At 38.2% G+C, this 25516-nt stretch overlaps 1 protein-coding gene across 2 annotated transcripts in view; it reads left to right on the top strand.

Moving 5' to 3' along the window:
• CEP112 (centrosomal protein 112) overlaps positions 1 to 25516 on the top strand; it is a 275736-nt gene that overhangs the window by 124286 nt on the left and 125934 nt on the right. For both annotated transcript variants that reach the window (XM_019542365.1, XM_019542364.1), the window contains 3 exons: positions 2923 to 3058; positions 12073 to 12180; positions 25226 to 25408. In XM_019542365.1, coding sequence (XP_019397910.1) covers positions 2923 to 3058; positions 12073 to 12180; positions 25226 to 25408 — 427 coding nt within the window. The remainder of the gene's footprint in view (positions 1 to 2922; positions 3059 to 12072; positions 12181 to 25225; positions 25409 to 25516) is intronic.

The following is a 25516-nucleotide window of genomic DNA, read 5'->3' as shown; positions in this document are numbered from 1 at the left end:
GCTCTGGTGAACAGACGTTCCCCCAGATCCTGATGAGCACCCCGATGAACTTATAGGTGGCCACCAGATCACCCCTGAGCCTGTGCTTTTCCAGGCTGAAGAGCCCCATGGCTTCTGGCTAATGGTGTATGATTGTCATTCAAATCTAGATATTCAGAACATTCCCTAGAATGACTGAGTTTAAAGAAAGAAACCTATATGCTGATTTTGTCATTTATCTGTATATAATCTTTCGAAAATGTGAATGGTTTATTACTTAAAGGATTAGGAGTCAGAAGGTCTGGAGTCTGCTTGTGGTAGGGATGTGCAGCACCAATCCAGTCACAGTGGTGTGTACACTTGTTGGTGACTTACTTTCAGCTGTTTTGAGTTGATAGAACTATTGCCAACAAAACTTTAGAGTGTAGACAAGGTCTTTGGTTTCTCAGTTTTAATTGAAGCACAAAGAAGTAAAAACCACGGTTGGCTCAATATGGAAAGACCTAAACAGAGACAAATCACAGGGAAAATGAGAGCAGAGTGAGAATAACTTAGCAGCTCAATGGGGTTTTTCAGTAATTGAGAAACAATCTTTTAAAGAGTTTCGTGGATTAAAACAAGAGTGTTACAGAAGTGAAATATTTTTTGTGTGAAGAAGAAACATCAGGTACTTCTAAGTTGTAGAAGTGGATGAGAGTATTATGCAAGTGGATGGGAACTATTAATGTTTATTCATATACAGGACTGAATCATTATACTATTTGTAAATAGAAACTGGGAAGTAGAGCTGTTTTAATGTTGAGTGTAAAGTACGTTTGCCTATATGTTATGCATATCATCTAACAGTATTGCAGTAAGAGTATAAAAAGGCTGATGTGGTTGGCAAAAAATAATAGCAAGAACAGTTTTCATCAAACAAAGTTCAGTTAAAATAACCATGTTCACTCTTGTACGCAGTTTCTTGTTTACTTGGTGGGGGAAAAGATAAACACATGTGATAAAAAGAAAAATAATCTATGCATGTTTGAATAGCCCAACAGTGGTAGAGAGCAGCATCATTTTGTAGCATTTTCTTAAATATGTGTAAAACAAAGTAGTAGTAATCATTACCTACACTGATTTGAATATTTTTTTGTCTCATTGTTCAACTCTGAGATGAAAGGCACAGGAAGAAATGTGTGTGCCACAACTTTAAAATATCAGAACTGGATGCTTCCTGTGTTTCATAAAAGGATTGAGTACTGGCAGGGATAGACTGACTTGCTGAGCTGCTTTCTTTCCATCTCTAATGTGTCTGATCCTTTGTTTTGTATGCAACCATTTCCATCAAAAACAGGAACTTTGTCACAGGGTGCTGCCTTTTTACCTGTAAGATAAAAACGCTAGTCACAATCTCCAGATTTATCACTTTTTTTTCTATTATAAGCAGTTGGTTGTGCCAGCTGCAATGCAGGTTATCAACACAACCATGCTAAGCTTTATACTAAACCACGCTAAGTTTTATACTAAACTCTCTGTGAACTGGACTTTGATGTGCTGATGTAAACAGTAACATATCTAACATGTCTTATTTTTTGCCTTCCACATGAAAGTTTGCACCAGGATGTCTTTAATATATTTACAGATTATCATGATGGAGACATATGATGCATCAATACCAAGATCAGAAGTCCATGATATTTATATTTATCTGTATATCATGATAAAGTTTGCTACATAATGATCAAATTGTACATATTTTAAACAGTTTAATCCAAATATGAGCGTACAGCATGGCAAACAATAAACTATTATTTTCCTAATAAGCAGTACTGAGAGATAGGAAGGCGCTTGGAAATTCTACAAGTGCTGAATGTATAACATAATAGCAAGGGCTTTCACTGGTTTGGCTAAGGCTAGGAACAGAAATTACACATATACTGGTATAAGTGGTCAGATACCAGTTCACATCTGTAACACAACAGAAGTTCAGTGTACATAAACTGCGTTCAAAATGGCTGAGACCAGTTAAAGATAAACCCAGATGGGTGTTGTATCAGACTTAATTAATTTAGGTTAAATCAGTTTATTGAACTTCTGTTCCAGATCCCTTCCAGATTCAAGGTAACTCACATCCCAGTTAACCCAGCATCTCAGGATCCCTTGCACCTCCCCTGCAAACCCCATTCCTCACAGGGTGGGCAGGCTAATCTTGGCCCAAACTGTCTTCTCCAGCCAAGCAGGGAGGCATGGTCTAGCACCCCCTGGCTTCTGGCCTGGGCTGCTGCAGGCATGTGGCTGCGTTTCCTGAATCAAAAGGGAGTGTCTATTCACTTGTTTATCAATTCAATCTGTGCAGTTTATAGTAATCTGCAAACATTGAATTGGTTCAACCTCGGGCTTTTTGACCATCTGTACTTAGCCTAAGTAACCCATAAGCCTCATATTTTCAATGCTTGTTTGTTTTGATATATTCTAGGGAATGAGTAACCTCTTGTTGGTTTTAGCAGAGATGGTACTGGGGATATAACTGTTTTCATCTGATAATAGAATAATATAATCTTACTACAAACCATTTTCCTCATTGAAAAATTAGTTGGATGTATGTTAGAGCTATTAATGGCAATATTAAAGAAAAAAGTTATATGTTGTTGTAATAAGGATGTGTTATTTAAGTGGTCCTAGTACAAGGTTTATAAAATAGCATTAATTTCATGGATTATAGTACTATATTTAGGCTTGCCAAATTGAATAGAGAAAGTGAAAATAACTCTAGACTTCTTACCCAGGTTGCTATTTTGTTCTTCAAAGTATTACTGAGGCAAGTTTGGCATAAGCTGGGACAGGAAATTGAAACCCTGAATACTATTTTAAACTGATAGGGTTAAAGGCCTTTCTTTTACACCAGCACACTTGTTCTTTTATTTGATACTTGAACTCTAAAAATTTTCTGTGACTTTCTAGGGAGAAGGAGGAGCAGCTGACTCGGGTGACAGAGGTACAGAGGCTGCAGGCCCAGCAGGCAGATGCTGCCCTGGAGGAGTTTAAGCGGCAGGTGGAGCTGAACTCAGAAAAAGTCTATGCTGAAATGAAACAGCAGGTGAGAAGGTCACAATGCCAGCTTTTCTGAGACTCTCTGTCTCAGTAGGATAGCATATTCTGATCTTGTCATGCCAGAAACATGTTTCACTTGATAGTGCTACATCAAAATCTTTCACAATGTAGTGTCTTTCCTAGCTAGTCAAAAAAGGATGTTAGCAATTGATTCATCTTTATAACAAAGCGAGATTTGTCGTTGTTATAAAGCTATCTGCAGTTGTATTTCTGATTAGAGCTTTTCCAGGAGTTATGCTATAAAGTGTTAGTTCAAACAGTTTTACAGAATGATGTTTATAATTCCCCCACGTAAGTGTTCTCCCTCTTCTTTTAGGGACAAGTTATTCACCCATTAAAGGGAATTTGCTGTCAATGTCAATAAAATATGGGTAGGCCATACAGTACTACAGCTAATGCCCAAAAATGTTTTCCCCCACCTCAAAATTATTTATAATTATTTACTTGTATGGCACTTAAAACATGCTATTTGCTCACAGAACAAACAAGATGTAAGGTGTTTGCCACTAGGAGAGTTCACCTTTTATGCAATAAATTAAAATAATAATCAGCAGACTGATAAGGGATGAAAAGGAGAGGCAGGTGGCCTTCTAATGTGATAAAGGTTCCTCTAGTACTTCTACCTGATCCTTCATCCCACTATTCAGATTTGTCCTTTTGTAATTAAATCCAGTTGTTTTTTATTTGGGGAGGGGGTAGCCTGAAACAGGTAGGGAATGTAAGGGACTATTGATGGTAAAGCAACTTGGTGAAGGCTCCTTAAAAACATTTTAGCTGCAAAATTTTCCCTTCGTATTGAAGATCAGGGAACAGAAACTCTTGGGGATGTAATCTTATTGCATTCATCCTTGTAACATATTTACTGTTTGTGCTTCAAAATCCTTTGAGATTCAATGTGCTGTGTAAATGGATACGACGATAAGTGTGATCATTTTACAGCTTCTTAAAAGAATCGCTTCTGCATAAAACCATTGGTGTAAGTGTAGAGAAGTGTGAAATGTAGAGGGACCCCTATTGATAGGGTATCTTCTCATACATATACACACACACTCACACTCGCGCGCACACGCATGTGCATGTGCACATGCGAAAGCTCATACCTCTCTGAATGAGTTAGTCTATAAGGTGCCACCCTGTCTTGCCTCCTTTATAAATTCACGTAATGGTGAAATATAAACCAAACATTGGCCAGAAACAAAGTAGTTGTATTACAAATGTGGTTGCTTATATCACTGAAAGCAAAATCTTTCATCTTGGCTTGGAATCTGTTTTTAACAATTGCTTTTTGTTGTTGTGAAGGTCTGGCTTTACTACTTTCAAAATCTTCAGTAAAAGCAGCAGAGCTATAAGGCATCTTTTACTTTAAAAGTCCTATACAGAGAACAAATAATGGAATTTTGAAACGAGAAAGCTGTGACATTATTTTAAAAGGGCAACTTTTGTTTTGCAAACTAGACCCACAAGGGCAATACAAAACACCCAGGGTTTCAAAGTTCCTCTCCTACATTTTACTTTAAATCAAATCTCTCCTTTAGCTTCTTCAAGATGAGTTAAAATAAAAATAATTTTCTTGTTACTTTAAATGAGAAACATACTATAACTATTGTTTAAGATAGAGTCTAATTCAACTAGAAAGATTCCTCATGATGTAATTTTGTTCAAAAAATTGTGTAAAATAATCCTGAAAAACTATACATTGTATTGGTTGTAGAAACATGGAAGATATACATTGTATTGGCACTTGAAGAGATTTTTTTTTTTAGTCATAGAAACAATGCTCCAGGAAATGTTAGAGATATATATTACTAAGGTCAATGAAGTTGCTGTGTATTTGTCTCATTTTCTCGGTGGTTGAATGTCATCCTATTGATGTGTTAGATATAAAAATAGAAAATACATAATAGATAACCAGTCTGTTCTTTCTCCCTGATTCATATATTGATGCCTCACTCTGGATTCACAATACCCTATACTCATCCAAAGTGCTGAACTGCGATGGAAAAACTACATCATGATACTGTTGAGTACTGGTTGGGTTGTATTAGTGCTTTTTCTTGGAGCACTGACTACTTGCCCACTACATTTTCCTTGGTAATGAAGATTCTGGCACCAAGATCCTCAACATCGACACTTAGATGGAGAAACTGAATTCTTAGCCTTGGACATTACATAGAAACCATTTCTGTTTGAAAAAGAGTAGAAAGAATCAATTGATAAGAAAGCCAGAGTTGGTGCTGGTGTTAACACCAGCTCTGAGACTGCTCCCAGCTTCTCAAGTTTCCCCCCAACCCAGAATGACATTGGCATTAACTGGAATTGTGGTCCTCCTCATTCCCTCCCTCCGGCCACTCCTTTGCCAGCTCAGACAAAGAGCTGTTTCCAGGCAGGTTAGGACCATGTCTGGTGCAGCATTTTATGAGTGCATAGTAGGGGGGCACATAATAATATGGAGACAGGATGGGCTGCTGAAATGTGGCCAGTAGCAATATGATATGCCAGTATTACCATATTGATCTTCTGGGGATATGACATCTCATTTGTCTTTGAACACCAGTCTCATGATTTTACCCAAAGAAAGAGATTATAATTGCCATTAATAGCTAGCATCTTTCCCTCGAACCAATAGATATCCTGATCAAAACAGTGGAACAGGCATAGAAGATGCTTCAGTTACTCTGCCTGCCTATAGTAGCCTTTCTCCCTGGGTGAGACAATCACCCATGCCCCAGCACTGACTGTGGATGACTTTGGACTTGCAGCTACCCTGGACATGGAGGTGATAATAATCCAAGAAAATACATTCACGTATTTACATGCAAATACACGTGCATTATTTAATACACTGAGTGTTCTGTTTTCATGCCTGCGAATAAACGGTTTAACAGCCTTCACAGGTTTTTGCCTAACTATCAGCCAGGTTTACTTCAACCATGACACCCTTTTATAGAGAGAGTGTATCAAACTCCACCAAAGGGCTTTGAGTAATTTTATGCTCATTCTATTCCAAGGTCACGTTCTACCTCAGTGATCTAGGCAAAAGCTAAATATGCCAAAGAAACCCTCCTCCTTTTTCCCCCCCCCCACTCCCTGCTTCCTTCCCCTGAAAGGCTATCCATGCTGGAAACCAGCCAAGAAGAATTATTACTCTTTCAAATGGAAGAGACTTACCATTTGGGCAATTCACCATGGTTTACGATGTTTGGATTACTTACCATATTGGAAATATTCTAGATTATTTCAGCTCGCCTTGCAGCCTTACTGACATATAATGCCCTCCATTACAGTTGCTTTCCATCTTCTCCTATCTGCCAGTATTGACATTCCTTAAAGGTCTGATGCACAAATCTGGTCTGATGTACATCACCCTGTTACCATTTAGTGAATGTATTCCTTCTACCTTCTACCCAGGCTTCCTCCCCCTGAACTCAGGTAGCTCCCTCACCTGCTTTTGAAATGTTTCTTTAACTGAAATCTGAAAGGCTGCTACATGAAGCAATCTGCTCACATTTGTGCAGCATTTGCCCTAGTCTCAATTGCTAGATCTGGCACCAGATTTGGGTGAGAACTACAGGAATCTCTGGATGATGCAATACTTAATCCCACCACATTGAAAAGAATACTGCTTACATGTCTTCTGCAGCGGGTTGCATACTTGCACAGGCTTGTAAAAGAAAGGACATTTACACATTCCACAATAACTGTTATTCTGAACGTAGCCAGGGGAGGATACCACAGTCTGTTTCCCATGAAGTTGTAACACAGGTTTTGAGCTGCAAGCAAAGTGCGGGAGTATTGCAACTGGTCTATCCCTTGTACCTTTTCATGTGCCTTTGAAAGGGCACATGAAAAGGTACGTGGTACATGTATGGCCCCAAAGGATGCAGCTATTCAAATGACTCTTGTCAAAGACTGTTTAGCTACATGCTGGATGCACAATGGTTTCCATGCCGTGGAATCCACACTTGCAGTCATCCAAGAAACTTCGTAATTTTCTTGCTGAGTGGCACCTGAAAAAGCCTACATTTCTGCATAACTGCTTGCAGAGATTTGAAAAAAAACTCCCAAACCCCTGGCACCTTACATTAAACTCGGTGTGTTCCTGCACCAAGCCCAGCACATGTCCAGAAGAGACGCTGTGTTGGTTGGACCCAGCTCACCCAATATGTGTATAAATTGAGCATTTTAGTGGGGCTTTATTGGTACTTTCATCTAATATCTGATTGACTCCACTTTAGATAAAAGCGCCAAAAAACTCTGCTGAAGCACCGGATCTATACAGACTCTGCAGAGCCAGGTCAAAGTAATACACTGCTTCTTCTGGTAAAATGCGGTTTTCGGGTTTTTTTAATGTCTGACAGCAGCCAAAAATTCAAAGAAACTGCTTTGAAAATTGAATTTTTAATCTTTTTTTGCTATAAGTTATGTGTGTTGTCATAGCTATGATCTTTTTCCTTGTTATCTATAATCTGGATGAACCCAGAGAGGTGAAGCAGAACTGGAAGTCCCTGTACTAATGTTGTACAAAATATAGTTCTTGCCCTAAGTAGTATGGGGCATACAAAGAATGGCACCTTTAATATTTAACTGATTTCCTTGACAGAGAGCTACGCTGAGTTTAAATATTTTTCCTTTCCCCTTCCCTGTCATAGATTCCCCCTTTGATTTACAGCTTAGAAATGACACCAGTCTGTGGCTAGATACTATTACTTCATTCTAATAATGCTGTTAGTGTTGATATATTCACGGAGGGTCCCCATCTGAGAGAAGTGCCCCACATGAGGGAACTTGCAGTACATACAGAGGAAAAAATGGGAGAATTTCCCGTCTCTGTTACATAAATCAGCACAGAGGAATGTTTGTCTGATTCACCAGGTATGCGAGACATCAGCAAAGTTGTCAAATTGCATAGTGGTGAGAGAGATCCTAAAAAGTGAGGAACTTTGAATGAATGAATGAATGAATGAATGCATGCTTATACAACATTCTTCACTGGGCGCTCATTGTGCTTAGTTATTACAGGAGTCCCAGACCTATGTAATATGTGATTTATCTCTTGTGGTGCTGTACCTAGGCCTGACAGAATGAGTTAAGTGATCATGTTGGCTACAATTTTGAATGTCTGTGCTGTTGCTAGTTTGCAGTAGGTGTCTTACGTTTTATGGTCATGTGCTGTGCGTGCTGACTTGCCCTGTTGTTCCCCTTGTTAGTTTATTACATTTTAGCTTCATAGCAAGGTCATCCTAACAATTTGTATGAGGTTGAGCTATGAAAAGTTGGGACAAAAAAAGTGTAAAATGATATCTAAAGAATTAGTTTCATAGCTGATAATTTGCAACATGCTCATGTTGTTATCTGAACTCAACTGCTAAACATTTTTGATGGATGTGTGTTTGAGGTTCTGTTCATTTAGGACAGATTTCTGATGGCATAACTCATACTGAATTACATGTGACTGCTATTATTGTAAAGAAGCAAGGATTTTTCTGCGTGATATATTTTATTGGACCACCTGCATGGTTGGAATAAAGTTAGGCAAACTTTTGAATGCAAGACATTCTTCATCATGTCTGAGGAAAGATTGTCTTAAGTCACACAACCAACTTGACGCACAATAAACAAGGCTGGTGTGCAGTCTTTTACCTGGTGGTAAATGAAAATTCGCTTATTCCTTTCATTGAGGCCTGAGCCTCCACACAGCTTTCATTTACTGTGGGCTAAAAATGTGAGTAGCTGACACTGCAAATCTCTGCTCTTAGCTACCTTGTGGTAATTATAGGCACTAGTACAGTGATCAAGCATGTGCTTCAGAGACACAATTCTGAAGTTTATTTTGCATCCTAGTCCTTTCTCACCCCTCCTTAGATAATCCTGTTTTTTTTAAAATAAATAGTCTGGTATGCTGTTCACAATACAGCATATATGTTTCTATATTGGAGCAAATGTCATTTCCCCCCACCTGAATTGAATAATCTGTTGACATCATAAAGTGGAATTTTTAGTGTCTATAGCAACACTGTACTCTGAACTTCACAACACAGATCAGACTTCAGAAGTCCTCTTTTCACTGAAATGGTAATTAAGGAAATAACAACTGGAGTGGGCACTGGTATTCTCAGTTAGTGTAATCAGTATCTGGTTTATTATTTCATGTAATGTATGTCTGTGCAGTATTACTTGCCCTCTGCTTCTTATTTGTGAATAGTTATTTAAAGTCATCTGACGTTTCATTTGCTACTTTAAGTGAGAGATACATTATAACCCTTTTTTAAAATATTAGATAGGCAACTGATAAAATTTAAACAGTTTAAGATCACTTGTTTTTCCATCCAGTTCTGGTGGTTGTCCTGTGGTACATCCTTTCTTCTTGTTTTCCTGGAGGAAGGAGAGGAAGGGTGTGTATAAATATAACTGATATTTCTGTTATTCTTCTTTTTAAATAACACTACTCAAAAACATTTAATTGCCTTCACTGCATGCAATACCCAAGGAAAAGAGTGAAATATCAGGATGGCTCATAAAACTGTAGATTAAAAACTAGGGTATACATATCAAGACAAGTCCTTACAAAGCCAAATAATAACTGCCAAAAATGAATAAACAGAATATGAGACAATGTTTTGGCTCTGTTATTTGTCGGGTTTGGCCAGTGAGAATCAGAAAAACCTTGTAGGACTTATGGTAAATATGTATATTTTGAGCTAGAATAAAGAGCTCAAACATATGCTTTCTTATCTGTAGCCCTTGTATAATATTTGACTTCGTGTAAACTTTAATGTTTCAATTTTTAGAAAATTTTTACTGTATTAAAAAAATGATTCCTTTGCTATTCTGAACTTCATTGGTGGGTAAAGCATGGTTTTGAGAAAAGGAAAGGGCCTCTCATATATGTTATGATAGGGGGAATGTTGTGATACAAGTACCCTGAATTGGGAGAATAGTCCTGTGACCTCCATTCAGCACCCCTAGTTCTGCTGTGGCTTTTCCCTTTTCTGGATTAGGGCAGTAACTCCTAACCGCCACATCTTCCTCCTTTCCTGAGCTACTTTTTCATTAAAATGACCTTTACCCTGTCACATATCTCTTCTGTCTGCTTTATCCAGCTTTAGACATCCTCTTTATCTATCTTAATCTCATGAGTTTCAATAAAGACAAGTGAAAAGTCCTGCACTTAGGATGGGACAATCCCATGCATTGGTGCAGGCTGGGGACCAACTGGCTCAACATCAGCTGCGCAAAAAAAGACCTGGGGGTTACAGTGGACAATAACTGAATGTGAGCCAGCAGTGTGCCCTTGTTGCCAAGAAGGCTAAAGGCATACTCGATTGCATTAGTAGGAGCACTGCCAGCAGACCAAGGGGAGTGATTATTCCCCTCTATTAGGCACTGGTGAAGCCATACCTAGAGTTCTTTGACCAGTTTTGGCCCCCCCCCGTTACAGAAAGGATGTGAATAAATTGGGGAGAGTCCAACAGAGGGTAACAAAAATGGTTCAGGGGCTAGGGAGCATGACTTCTGAAGGAGAGGCTGAGGGAACTGGGCTCATTTAGTCTGGAGAGAAGACTGTGAGGGGATTTAATAGCAGCCTACAACTGTTACCTGATGGGTGGTTACAGAGAGGATGGAGCTAGATCAGTGGGTTTCAACCTTTTTTCATTTGTGGACCCCTAAAACATTTTGAATGGAGGTGAGGACCCCTTTGAATTGTAAATGTGAGTATTCACATACTTTTGATTGATCATAGTCATCTTTTGTGGACCCCTTAGACATAGTCTGAGGACCCCCAGGGGGGTCTGTGAACCAGAGGTTGAAAACCTCTGAGCTAAACTGTTCTGAGTGGTGGCAGATGATAGAACAAGGAGAATTGGGCTCAAGTTGCAGCAAGTTGAGATTAGATATGAGAAAAAATATTCTGATTTGGTGGGTAATGAAGCATTGGAACAGGTGTTACCCAGAGAGGTTGGGGAATCTCCAGCCTTGGAGGTTTTGAAGACCCAGCTGGACAAAGCCTTGGCTACGATGATATACTTAGAGGTGGTCCTGCTTTGAGCAGAGGGTTGGAGTAGATCTCCTGAGGTCCCTTCAACCCTCATTTTCTGTGATTCTGTGAAGTGGCATCCAGGTCTGTTGGCAAAGACATCTGTGAAATATGGAGCGTTACCTTAGGCCAAATAGGAGTTTGGCTCATGGTACAGAAATGATGCATTGCTTTTCTTTTTCTGGTACAGTAGATAGACTTGCAACAGCTACTAGATTCCTGACAGTTGCAGTCCCCTTTCCCACTTTACCTACCTTTAGGGAGGTAGATCATTCTGCTACTTTGATTGGGACCTAGCTTTAAAAGGAACTGATGGGTCTTCAGTGGGGCACAGTGCTGCAGGTATATACACATGCCTGGAAGCATGCCTGAGACAGAGCTAGCAGTTGTGCTTTTGATACAAAAGCCTTTGTTAATTGGGTTATAAAATTGCTTCCTTGATGCTATATACTGAAATCTGTGTGACTCATTATTCATAGGTGATGACTATCTTCAGAGAACTTTACTTGCAGCCAAATAATTCTCTTTTAAGTTATTTTACTGATTTAATGTAAATTTATTTTAAATGTGTAGTTCATGCATTCAGCTCAACACATTACTTCCTCTAAATTTCCACAGGCAATATCTTTTTAAATGAAATATATTTTGAATCTTAAATATCTCTAGAAAAATATTTGGTTGATTCTAAGTGGTGTTCAACACTACGATATGAAAAACATGCCATTGAATGCTAACCGGAGGGAGGCATAATACAGGTAATCTATTCATGCAAGTAAAAGATGATCCGTTTCCTTGTGTCTTCATTTTCATTCTTTTACAAAAGTGATTTTTATAATTATTCTCAACTAAATAATTGACAAGATTTTGATGGGTAGCAAAAAATAAGATATCAGAATGTATTTAAAGTTGGAACTTATACAAAGATGAACTATTCCTTTTTTCTTTTCTTTTTTTTTACCTTGTAGATGGAAAAAGTGGAAGCAGACCTAAGCAGATCAAAATCTCTCCGTGAAAAGCAGTGCAAAGAATTCTCCTGGCAGCTGGAAGAGCTCAGGCAAAGATATGAGCAGCAGGTCAGTCTGCCATTTTCATGTGGTGGGACAGTGCGGGGCCATTGCAGCGTCAAGTCTGACGGTGTCTATATGCTCGCATTCTTTTCTTTCTGAGAAAGCAGAATTTACTTTTGGTCTCAAAGCTGCATGTGACATAAAGCAAGTTCCTTATTTATCTCATACAAAAAAACAGACTCTTCGTTCCAAAATGATACCTTTTATTAGACCAACTGGGAAATTGCAAGGAAATGTATCTCTTCTTTATCTCTGCATTTTGCTGGCTCTGTCCACCTGACTGATTCCTACATGTGCCCTTTCTTCCAAATTGTCACCTGTTTTTAGGAAAACAAAAATAATGGCCTTTGGGGGAGGGAGAAAGGAGGAAAGGAGTGGTATTGCCCAAATGCTTTTTTTGAAATAGAAAAGGTTCGTTGCTTATGCTAGAATTTTGTGATAAGCAGCTTCACAGCTTATAGCTCATGCAGTAGTTTGTAATTTTTACAGGAAGCTGTTTCTATTTCTGTTTCCTCCTCATATCTTGTGTGTTACTATAGTAACACAATTTGGGGGCTGTTTTTAGTGCAACAGCATCATTTTTTTATCTTTCATAAAGGACTTCTTTCTGACTTACAGCTACGACGAGTCCACAAACTGCAGGTAATTTGCTATCAAGGCTGTTGGGGCTAATACAAATGGATATTTCCATGGGGGAATTGTGGGTTTGCTTCTCTCTCCAGGCTGTCAAGAGCAGGAAGTACAGCAGAGGCAACACATTCAGGTTTATGATATGTGCAGTGCTTTACTTGATCCAGAAGGTCTCTTTTGAGCAGTCAGGAATGGAGTAGTTTTAAGTCCTGAAGAAAGCGCTCTTTGGCTCTTGGGTGGAGCAGCAGCACTTTTGATAACAGCTTTGATGTCGCTTATGGACCAAAGAGCTTGGTTGGCCATGTGTCATACCAATGTTCACCTTGAAGAATTTATCCAGTCGTACTGAGGTAGAGCAGAGCTTAAATACCACTATGAGTTCATAATTTTTATTCTACTAGTGATTCAGGAGTAAGCAGGATCACTACTTTTTTTTTTTTTTTTTTACTTGTTTTGTGTCTCAGTTGAGCTATTTTGTCTATAGATCCCATCCATAAGAGTAATTCTAATTCCTTTCAGTTCTACTTTACCAACATGTCCTTGGTAGACCACACGTACTTGGCACCTCTGGCAGAGATTACTTGCATTAGCAGAAGAAAATCCCAGGGAGTTGATTTAAGGAGGCAAGCAGAGGTGAATATACACCAAGGCTTAGAAATAGGAACAAATTGGTATACATCATCTAAAATGAAACTCTGTGTAGAAGAAACAAGATTACATTAAGTCAATTGAAATCTTGAGGGGGGGGCAGGAAATGGTTAAGAAGATTCTGTTACGTGGTCGTACTGAAGGTCCTTTAGTCCAAGGTCATGTTTGCATTTGAACACAGAGTTACACAGTCATTTGACATGCTGTAATAATCAAGGTGCCTTATCTCATTTTGCAGTTATTATGAGATATTTATTGCCACTGTGCTCCATCTGTTGTAGAGTTGCCTTGGGAGACTAAAGCCTTTCTTTGTGGCTGTTTAAAGCAAGACACAGCACTTTGCCCTTGTATGATGTACAATTTTGCCTAGAAGCAGGTTTCTGTGTCCACTAGTACATTTTGAAGGGGCAGAAGAATATTTGCCTGATCTGAAATGGCTACCTTTACAGTTCATTTACCACACCCTTTTATGCCGAATTTCCAAGTCAATTCTAAAAACATACTGAAAGTTTTACGGTGTTTAAGCTCTGAGCAGAACTTAAACTCTGCTTCCCAGTGTTATTATTTGCTAGCATGAAGTGGATAATTTTTACTACTATGCAATTATGGGGCAAGGTAGATTGCCATAAAACTGGGAGGGGATATTATTCCATTTTACTTAAACATTGTAATTGCTTCCTCTCTTAAATAGCTGTGTTGTATTATTGGGCATACTGTTTAAACAATTGTTATATATCACACTAGAATGAGTTGCAGTTCAGTAGTGGGTGAAGGGATATGTGGTACTGTTTATACTCTTTGGAACTAATCCTGCTCATACCGCCAATAAATAGCACTATATGCTATAGTAAACATTTGCTGAATTTGGTCATTGGTTTATAAAGCACCTTGGGATGTAAGTCATATATTTAAATAGAAGATCACAAGATAAGTCTGGTTCATACTTATTTACTCCTTTTGAAAAGATGTTGCATTTTCATTACTGGGTTTGTCACTGTTGTAGACATCTTGTGAAAAGCAGCATTAGTTTAGCCCAATTTTAGAAACAGCAAGCCAGAGTCTTCCTGTTTTCCTACTGGCTGGTTAAGTAGATTGTCAACATGTACTAGTTAAAATGGTTCTTTAGGTTCCATTTTAATTGTTATATTATACGGGGGAAATCAGTGCACCATTAGGATCCAGACTGATATTACCAGTGACACTAAATTGCTCTTCAGTAAGGTGACTACTCAGTGGGTTCAGAAATGTCAAACTTAAAAAAAAAATTTTGAAATAACTTTTTGGGAACTTTGTGTTTTTCTAAAGTTCTCAGCATAGGAATGGAACAAAGGCAAACTCTAGCTTCAAGCCACCTCTTTGGGTTTCCCTATCTTTGCAGTGCTGAACCTTTTAGTATAAAAAAGAAAAGCCTGTGGTCTGCTCTTACTTACACTTAGCTGCAGCAGAGCTGATGTACGAAGAAGAATAGTTATGATATCTCCTTCCTTGGCATACGCTTTGTATCAGATGGGGCTGCTACAGATGTCTACTATATTGTTCTCTTCTAGCAACTTTTCAGAAGCTGGAGAACTCTTATATATCATAAATATTATTTGGGACAGGTTCTACCAGTCTGCTCCATCAGTCACGTAACAGCTAGTCTGAAATACCCTTTGGATTTTTTGTGTCCTAAGAGATGCTTCTTAGCACGTGATCATTCAAACATTGTGATTAGTAAAAATAAGGTGGGCTTTGCCCTACCCCTCCCTTCATATAATTTTAATGTTGCATATGTAACAGTGCCATGATTCTCAATATACATGGTTCTTAAAGCTTCAGTGAAGACATCTGTTTAATGTTCTTTTTCTGCCATTTCGGCGACAGTCCACAGTGCCCTATGCCAGTGGTCAGCAAACTTTTAAAGCTGTGTGTTAGATTGACCCAAATGAGTTCAGAGGCAGGCCGGTAGGTGGCTGCTTGGAACCAGCTACCGACCGCCACTTTCCCCAGCGGCAGCACGGGGAAAATGCCTGCCACTGCTGCTTTTCCCTGCAGTGGCAGGGGAAAGTCAATATTAGCGGTCTTTTTTTTTTTTCTCTTGATCAGTATGGTTGGAAATACCAAAGCACTGCTGAATTCATTGCTGTTTTTGTTGTACTTTAAAGGAAAACAACAATGCCTAGTAATTCCATGGCTTGAAAAGTCAGAGAGCTGGTGTACCTATACCTGTACAATTTTTCCTATATGTTTCTAGTATTCAGAGCTTTTGTACACTGTATCACAACAATAAAAAGTTAAACTAAATGGAAGCAAAACTTACAAGAATAAATGCACTATTTAAACTATTTTCTTGCTGTTTTTTTTTAATGGCCTTCAGTAACATTGTTAGCATTGGGGTAAACATAAAGGGGCACATTTTCTGCTAAGAGGCGATCTTCTGTTGTTTGAATTTCACTTTGTTTAGGCTAGCTACTTTTTGTTATGAAAAGAAACATCTAGGTTTTCTGAAATATCACTGAAACCTAAGGAAAAAGTATTAAGCATCAAACTACTAGAGCATCAGTAGAATTTTCAAAGGTCTCCTTTTATCTCATCCTAGGTTTTTTTGTTGTTATCTCTGTTCTGATTTTACTTAGAATATTCTTTAAAACCTCACAAACATGAAATATCGGTGACCCTTCCCACAGACTGTGATGGGTTATCACTGGATACTCTCTTCTTTTTGTATTGTGCTTTCTAGTAATAATACAAGGTTGCTTCAATATAGCCACATACCTCTATGAACTTGATTCTTTCCCATTCTTTAAAATTTCTTTTTAATGATGCCAACTTTTCATTGGTCTGTGGTACTCTTTATTTAGAGTCAAGCGATTCTGTAACCATTTTTCAAAGCAGCCTTTGCTTTGCCTTGGACATTTTATTGGGTATTTCTTTTGTCATTATTTAAGGTGATTTAATTGAGCAATAAGATAGACCAGGTAGTGCTTTTCTGTGTAATTATGGCAAGCCTCAGGTCATGTAATAAGGTATTGGTTTAACTACAGAGTAACTTCACTATCTGAAAAAATGTAATGATTACTTTGAAATGTTCTGCCTCAAGTTTCTGATTGCTATTATGGATTGGGAGTTCTGCTTTGGGAAGAAGAAAAACAGACCTGTGGATATACCTGACACTGATAGGCATGGGGAATGAGTGTGTTATTTTTGTGACAAAAAACTACAGCTGTCTAGCATTTAAATCCGTTGTATAAAAGTGAGATTATACTTGCCAAACCCCACTGTCCTCACTCTGAATGTCTGGTGACTTCAGACCTTAGCTTAAGCACGGCTGATTCTGATTTGAAAATCTAGCAACATGAGTTCAGAGAGCCTGGTCTTGCAATCTTCCAATGAGTTGTCCACATTTCTACTAATAATCTCATGATTTACTGATTGTAGAGATTTTATTTTTGTGAATTAGGACTACAGGCTCTGCCCCCCTTACTAGTACTTGAGACCGTTTTCCCTCAGATGCTGAAGTCTTCTTGACATCTGCATGGTCTGGATTTTTTAACTTTGCTTACAAAAGAGAAATTTCTAATTGCGTGACATTTAAGAAATGGTATTTCTTTTTTATTCTGTTTGGAGTGAACCTTCTAGTCATTTAAAAATATACCATTGTAATGTAGTTAATAAAAAACTAAGGAGAAATTCTAAAATCATGGCATCTTTGGTGTCAGATACTCATGTCACATTTGATTTCAGCTTCAGATGATTCCCTGTGTTGCTCTCTTTTGAAATATCTTCTCATGGGAGTGAAATTGCTGTTTTTTTAAAAAATATACTTTAGCTGAACTTTGTTGTACTTACAGCTGGTAGATTTGAAAGTATATTAAAAAAAAAAGTTGCTATCTGCTGGGAGCAGCTGCCTTCAGTACTTCAAAGGCAAGGGACACCACAGAGAAGGCCTCAGCCTTTCCTGCCTTTGAAATGGTTGCACTTGATGGTCAAGCTTCAAGGCACTGTCAGTACAGAAAAAGATTTTTTTTTAATTCTTAAATTTGAATTAAACCCTATTTAAATACCTATTAATTGTCTCTGCTGAAATTATTTTCAGCATTTGCCACACATGCTTGAAGGCATACATGCCCAAACTTCACAATATGAAAAACTACATAGACCATTTGCCAGAGAACCAAAGGTAATTTCACAAAAAAAAGAGCTACAATGTAAAATTTGGTGGTATTTATGTCTTCATTGAGAATTTTTCATCAAATGATTTCACTGCCTCTACTTAGAAAGAATGATTGTCTCTTCCTTTTTGCCTCAGGATGTTATGTTTGCTTTCTTCCTCTCCTTAAAAGATTTCCTTCTAAATAAATTTGAACAAAGAAACATAAAAATAAAAAACAAAAAGCCCAAACCAAAATGTTCTTTATCACCATTTCAGACTCGACGCCCAAAGTGACTATCGCAGCACGGGCTCCCCATGCCTGACAAAGGGTGATTGTGCCCGAAAGCTTTCTAAGGACTTTTTTCCAACTACTCAGTTGGTCTAATAAAAGAGATCACATCTGCCCAAAGACCCGTGCCTGCCTATAGTATTATTTTGTGTGTGTGGACTTGTCCCATATTAAAATTACTTATAAACTTAAGCAACAAATACCCTCCCCACCTCATTTTCTCACCAGTTTTTTAAATTTTGCTTAGAAACGTACTTTTTGCTGCTGGTCTTCCACAGGCCAGATCTAGTGGCCCTTGGAGAGCTGACACTCGTAGGTTTGTCTAGCTCATCTTTCCAGCTGGACATTGTAATACAAAACAGCTAATATATTGAAAAGTATTGTCATGCATGTATTAAATACTTTTACTTTTCAGCATAATCAGCCCTTGAATTTTTATAGTTTACAGCTAGCTGGATGTTAGGCGGTGGTGAACAGAAGGGGAAGAGGGCTGCATGATTGGGAATAGAGAAGTAAAATCCACAAAATCCATTTTCTTTTAAGATGTACACTGTGCAGTTAAAAAGTTGGAAAAGTATTGTCGTAGTAAGATGGCATTTGCCTTTTTTATGGATATCCTCTCTAAGGTCAGTCAGTGATCCATATTAGCTTTTTTTAAAAAAACCTGAGCTTGTTCCATTCTACAGGAGTAGCAATAATTCACACATCGATAGAAAAGGGGAAAGCCAGGAAAAGTATTACCTGACTGCTAAAAAATCCCTCCATGTTTCAGGAAATCCTTTCATGTCACACTTGTCGTGGGTTTGTGACTTCCATAAGACTTGTGGGGGGATCATTAGAATTGTCTTTTTGTTCTGTTTAGTCAAACAGGAAGGAAACAGGACATCTTGATGAAAGTTTTACTGGTTATTTAACACCAAAAAAAATCCTATTCAAGATGACATTTTAAGACTTCTGTCAGCCCATAAATGTTCCATACGCTAAATTCTGCAGCAAGTCAAATGTGCAGTTAATCTTATAATAAATAAGACCCCCATTACAAGGCATGAAATTAAAAAGGCATAAGTGAACCAAAAAAAAAATACAGAGAAGTGCTGAATCAGCTGGTAAAAAGGAGTAAAGAATTGCCAGTGTAATCTTAAGCTCTGTAATAAAGTGGGTTATTTGAAGGAATCTAAACATTTATTATAGCAGTAAATCAAGGTGTTGAAATAAAAGAAGATATTGTTGGAGGAGAGGGCAGACCTTACCTGCCCATGAAGCAAACCTTCTTTGATATAGTGAATGTTCAAATCAAGTACTCAGATCTCAAAGATCAAGTTGAATTCTCTGACCAGCCATTGTTTATATATTTAAATTTTGTATAAATTGCATAGATATGCATATGCGCACACACATGCACACTTAAAGCAACGTGTTCCTCGTGTAGTCAGCCCTCTATTCTTGAAGGTTCCCAACACTTTCCATTACCAGGTCCTTTTCCCCATCACTTGTAAATTTACCAAACTTGAATTTTTTGTGATGAATGCTTGCAGGCTGGTTATGTGCTTCAGGCTAATTTTGATTTAATTTGATTTGTTGTTTTTAGTGGTTTGGCTGTGTCTAAGATCAAGGCTATGAAGAGTGTTGTTGTTTTGCCCAGATGAAAACAATTCAGGTAGTATTGTCTTGGAATACTATAGGACCTTCACTCTTTGCAGCAGGGATTAATGTCGTGAATGTATCTTTTTCTATCCCTGAAAAATTTGTCAACACAGAACTTGAAGGAGCTTTGTTGAACATCAAGTCCAGTCCCCTGTACTCGCAGACGATCATTAACTGAAGCGATCCCCAGACTTGCCACTTCCAACCCTCACCTACAACTCTGAGGAGGAAAGTCTGAAATACCCATTCTCTTAACCTGTCTCTTCTCTTTCTGCAATCTCCTTGCTCATTCACATCTTCCAACTTCTGCAACTAATGAGGCACGAATAAAACCCTTCTTTATTGGTCAGGCCCATTCATGTCATTTCTTCAAGGATAAAAGTGTTACACCTGATCTCAAAAATAACTTAACCTAATAGGTAGGATCAACAGATATCAACTTAAAATCAAGCAGTAGGTGAAGGACACCTCTTGCCAGCATTGGTGCTTACATTAACCCCATGGGTAGCTACTTTGTGAAGTCAGTCGCATTCTCTCAGTGCTCTGGCAAGATTTCCAGAGTACACTCTAAGCCCGTAACAGGCCTGCATAGGTGTGTGTGTAGCAAGGTCTGTACTATAACATAGTAAGCAGCCATAGTAGGTGAGGGTACATACAGCATTTCCATAGAAACAGGCAGATTTATTTGGGTAGACTACAGGCTGCACTGACCATCTTGCAGCATCAGTAAATTAAGTTTATTAGGCATGCCTGTGGCTTCTGTGGACTCACTCCCACACCATGTCAATGTACTGGAACAAAGGAAGACGCAGGTTCAGTTCCTCTGGCCTAACCAATGTGCAGGGTATAATTTTTTTAAGACATACTTGCCACAAATAGTAAAGGTGTGATGGTGTGAGCGTTGCTGGGGTGTTTTTAGCTAAACCAGAAACATATTTCTTAAAACGTGTTGCTGATTTCCATAAGATCTTTGTGGGAAAAAATGTGGTTTTGGTTATGTATATAAAATATGTATCTTTTAAAGATGGCTTCAGTAGACACTTGGGTTCTGTGCTGTTCATATTTCAGCTGAAGCGTATTTGGCATCTTTTAGAAAATAACTAGCCTTGAAAGTGTGGAAGTTCACAAAGTAAATATAGTAGAAAACTGGATTGTCTCAATTAAATTATTGAATTATTTCAGTTGAATATCTGTAAACCTTGCAACTGTAAATCTGTAAATCACACACTGGGTTGTGTGTGCACATACAGGGTGGTGACAATTATGGGCATACAGAACATTCTAAAATCAGACAATCAATTTTATGTATCATAGAGTTTCTCAGTTATTCATTTTTTACTGCCTCATTTGCCATCTACCCACTGCAGTTAATCTCGATGGGGACTACTGCTAGTGTTCCAAACTCTGAGTAGTTTCAGAAGCCACTGTTTTTACCCTTAATCTGCTACAAAAGTTGATACCTTCCCCACAAATACAAAATCTGCCTTCTCTATCTGAAGTGCAGGATTAGCCAGATTGGATCCTGCACCAGTGATGAGTTTAAGGTCCAGTATTTGGCTGCCTGAAGGATTAGAAGATTAAATTTCTTTCATCAAAAAGGGAAAATTCCTAGATTTCTAACAGAAATGGATTTTTTTTCTTTGGTCTAGATTGCTGAAAATATTAAAGCTTAAAATAACCTATACACTCTAAATTAGGGGTCAGCAATCAACATACCACAGGTTGCCTCTGGCCCATGAAGAGGTTGGATCTGGATGGGGGTGGGGAGCGGCTGGAGATATCAGCTGTATGCGGTGTTGGGGGCTACAGAGAGGCTGCTGTCTTTTTGCCTCTTGTGTGCCCTTCGTTCCAGCGCATTCTTGTGCTTCGCTCCACCTCTCGCCTGTGCAGCCTCTGCTGATGCCCCAGCGTTACCTATTCTATGTCCTGGGCACCAAATCTGCTCTTCAGCAAGATTGTTGGCCACAGGAATCTGTGCCACTTAGTGGCAATGTTAAATGAAGACTGTAGCAGGGGAGATATGAGAGTGTGAGAGAGCAGGGAGCATCATGACCATGGCAGGGAATCAGTGGCGCACAGTGATAGTGAAGTCATGAGCAGTCTGCTGTTCATCATGTTGCTGACCCCTGATGTAGGTCATTTTTCCATCTTTTTATAACCTTCTGTAAGTCTTGTACAATTGGAGCAGAGGTAATTGAGGGTACCCCTGTTACTCATTGATGAATGAAAAAGAAAAGCGCCAGTAAAAATGTTTAAAAAGTCTCTCAAATGTCTGTAAGATGCAGATTCTGCAACTGATGTGCTGCTTTATGTACACTACATGACGACGTGGTGTAAAACGAAGGTTTTGTTGTCACTCTGTTGGAATGACCCTACTTCCCTGGTCCCACAGAGTGGACTCTTCCCATGCTAAATCTAAGATATTTTTGCCACAATGCACTATCGTGTATGTTGTGTTCATGTATTTATAGATCTGTGAATACATGTGTGCAAAAGTTCACATATATGGCATACAGTATGTATGCTATATATGTGAACTTTATATAATATATAAAGATGCATACATACATATACATATATACACATGTATGCATCCATTATATAAAGGATTGTACTGATGTTGAGAGATACTGTCACACTTCAAAAGCAAGTCATCAAGATGCAAAGACCCCCTGGAAGCAAAGGGTGTCAATGTCTCAATGTTCATGTCCTCTTAGGGAGTATAAAAGTATATATGTAAGAAAAAGAATTTAAGAAATTCATATTTAGGAATGGCCGATTTTTCAGAAAAGGGGATCCCCATGGCTAACATCAGTATCTAGTCCTGGCTTTGACATAGATTTCCTATTTGACCCTCTGCATCTATTCCAATGTTCACTACAGTTAGAGTAATTATACTTACTGCAGATAGCTTTTACATCTGTTTACCACCATGGAAGCCTTATATGGACTATAATACAGCTGTGCAAAATATAATTTTTTTTTATTTTTGGAAAAAAGGTTACAGTATTTCCATAAATGCTGTTAATGCACTTACAGAGTTACCTAGAGGTTCCTGATTTTTTAATTTTTGGGATTATGAATCCTAGTTACAAGTGAATTTTTATATTTTAATTTTTATGGAGATGCAGGAGATTTTCAAAGGGCACCTAATGACCTAAATCCCCATTTCCTCTTATTGGGCCTTTGAAAGTCTTTTTATAGTCCTCCTGTGTTCATGATGTTGGCTTGGCTTGGGAAAGCCTAAATAAAGTGTTTACGGCATAAAAGGAAAACTTGTACAAAGTCTTTCTACACATGAAACTTTAATGAAAATATATTGCCATTATTAATTAAATTAGAAACAGCTTCAAAATCATTCATATAGTTGACAGACTGCAAACACTAGAGCTTCAAAGCCCAAAGACACCATTTAATTTCAACCAGTGCTAGTAATACTGGGAATTTTTTAAAAAGGTGCATAGTTCAAACAGTGGCCAAAAGACAACTCTATATTTGGCCAACTCTTTCCTAAAGATTCCTAAAGCCCTCTCCAGATGTAATGACAGTGTACCCTCTGGAGAAGTTTTGTCTTTCTCTTGCAAGCTTTTCATAGCATACTTTCATACCAAGGTTCTTACTTGGCAGAGTATCTTTATATTAATTATTAGAAGATGACTTGTCACTTATTAGATTAATCTATTTATGCTGGTACTTAGGAATGTCGTTTTTCCTTCCTTTTTCCTATCCTCTATTTCTCTATCAAGTTTAAAACAATATGGGGGGAGAAGACCGCAACTGTTTAATTTCAGTTGGTAAGGAAAGGCTTAAATATATAGAGTGAAATCTGGTTTTACTAGTCAGTGAGAGTTTACCTATTGACTTGAGTCCTAGATTGTACCTGCAGAATACTTGTGAAAAAAAATGAAGTTTTTGAATGAAGTGTGTCATGGTACAAGAATCCAAGAGAGTATAGATAATGAATTCAGAGAAATCCATGTCGCATAATATGGATTATTCATAATATTAATAATTAGTAATATTAAGAAGTGAAAAAGAGATGTGTAAGTATGACTATATGAAGACTGCTATTACAAACATAATTTATCATTAGGTGGCAAATATGTAAAAATGCATAACTTTGTTTTCCTAAAGTTCAGTTAAGCTTTGATTAATGATAGAGTTAAAAAGCTAGAAAAACTGTATTATTTAAACATGAATAACATAGGTATCATTACAAAGTGTTTGAAAAGAAACTAGCATGTATACAAATTTTTGACAAAAAAGCCGACTTAAAGCATTTTGTGTATTGATTCCAGGTCAAATACAGAGTAATATATGCCTACTGGGTTAAACTACTTCTAGCATTGCATATATGGGTTAATGAGCTTTTTAGTTTTACTGAATAATACAGACATATTTAAAATAAAAACATTTCTTCTTATCTTTTTCTTAAATATGCCACGTGATACATCAGAAAAATGTGGAGCTGGAAACAGGTTTTAATTTTAATTTCAAAATACATTGATCAGCAATTTGCGAGAACAGTTTTAAAACTGAACTAAAATAAAAAAACCACAGAAGTCACGAAACAGCTAATGTTAATGCAAAACGCACATTTTCAGAATTGAATGCTATAGCTTTAAGATAAGGTGCCTGGGCGCTTTCATTACAGAAACAAGATCGATGTTGAGCAGACTCCTACTGTTAGCTTTTTTGAAGAAGGATTCTCACGCTGAAAATAACCCAACATATTCTAGATAACAACGTTTTTTTCCTTCCCCGAAATCCACCAAAACTGAAGAAAAATCCAAGTGACTGTTCCTAGCAGCTGTGTGGCCTGGAGTTCACTAGGGAAGCTGGCTTCCTGCAGTCCCCTATTCATCACCTGCTTCAAAGGCAGCCTAGCTGGCTATAGTTTGCAGGCCAGGTAGGGTGCCATTGTGCACAGTCTGGGAGGATTAGTATCAAAGCTGCGGCAACCAGGCCCTTGGTCTCGGGCTGCCATTCAGTCTAGCAGGGAGAGGCTAAGACTGGCCAAGGTCACAGTATCCAGTGTGGTGTGGACTGGGAAAGGATCCTGGGAATAGAATGCTTTTTATGAAATCATGGCGCAAGCTTGCAGCACAGCAGGTGCCCTTCTGGAACACATACATCTGTTTGTGTTGGTCTACCGTAGCTGACAACGAGATAATAGAGCTTTGTTTTTTATAATTTTGTTTAAAAAGACAACTGTATATACAATAATGTAGATGAGTATTGAAGTCGGATCTTTTATTTGGGAAATCGTAAAGAATCTTTAAAAGATTTAATTGCTGCTTTTTTTGTGTGTGTATACTTAAGCGAAGAGGAGAGCAGACTGACTATTAACCATTTATAATCCTTGCCACTGCTGATTAGCAGCAGCAGGATACTTGGGGGGAAAGTACACAGAATGCGACAATGAATTGTGGGGTTTTTTCCTTTTTTTTTTTTTTTTTAAACGTTCCGACATTTGTACGAACAAATTGGTTAAGGGTGCACTGGATTTGCTTAGTTGTCTTCAGTGTCGAAATTGTTTGAAGGAATTCTTTTATGCTACGGGTAGTTTTTAAAAGGTGAGGTAATAATGACGTAAAAATAAAATTGCCAACTTGATGAAATTAGGGGGAAAAAATTAAGCTGTACACGAGTTGTCATGACGACAGGGATGTTCTATTGATGAACTGTACTCCTCATTGTCCAATCAGATAGTAGAGCTGAAGCTGGAGCATGAACAGGAGAAGACGCACCTATTTCAGCAGCACAACACAGAGAAGGATTGCCTGGTCCGAGATCATGAACGGGAAATTGAAAAACTGGAAAAACAGCTCCGCGCTGCCATGACAGAGCACGAGAATAAAACTCAAGAATGCAGGAAACGAGATGCACAGGTAATGACCAATAACATTTGAAAAGCGTGCCTCTGTGTGTGTGTGTGTGTGTGTGTGTGTGTGTGTGTGTGTGTGTGTAATATGGAAAATATATTATATTACACACAT

Source organism: Crocodylus porosus, unplaced genomic scaffold (genome assembly GCF_001723895.1).
Source record: "Crocodylus porosus isolate Cpor-Errol unplaced genomic scaffold, CroPor_comp1, whole genome shotgun sequence".
Lineage (NCBI taxonomy): Eukaryota > Metazoa > Chordata > Crocodylia > Crocodylidae > Crocodylus > Crocodylus porosus.
This window is presented reverse-complemented; position numbering and strand designations above follow the sequence as displayed.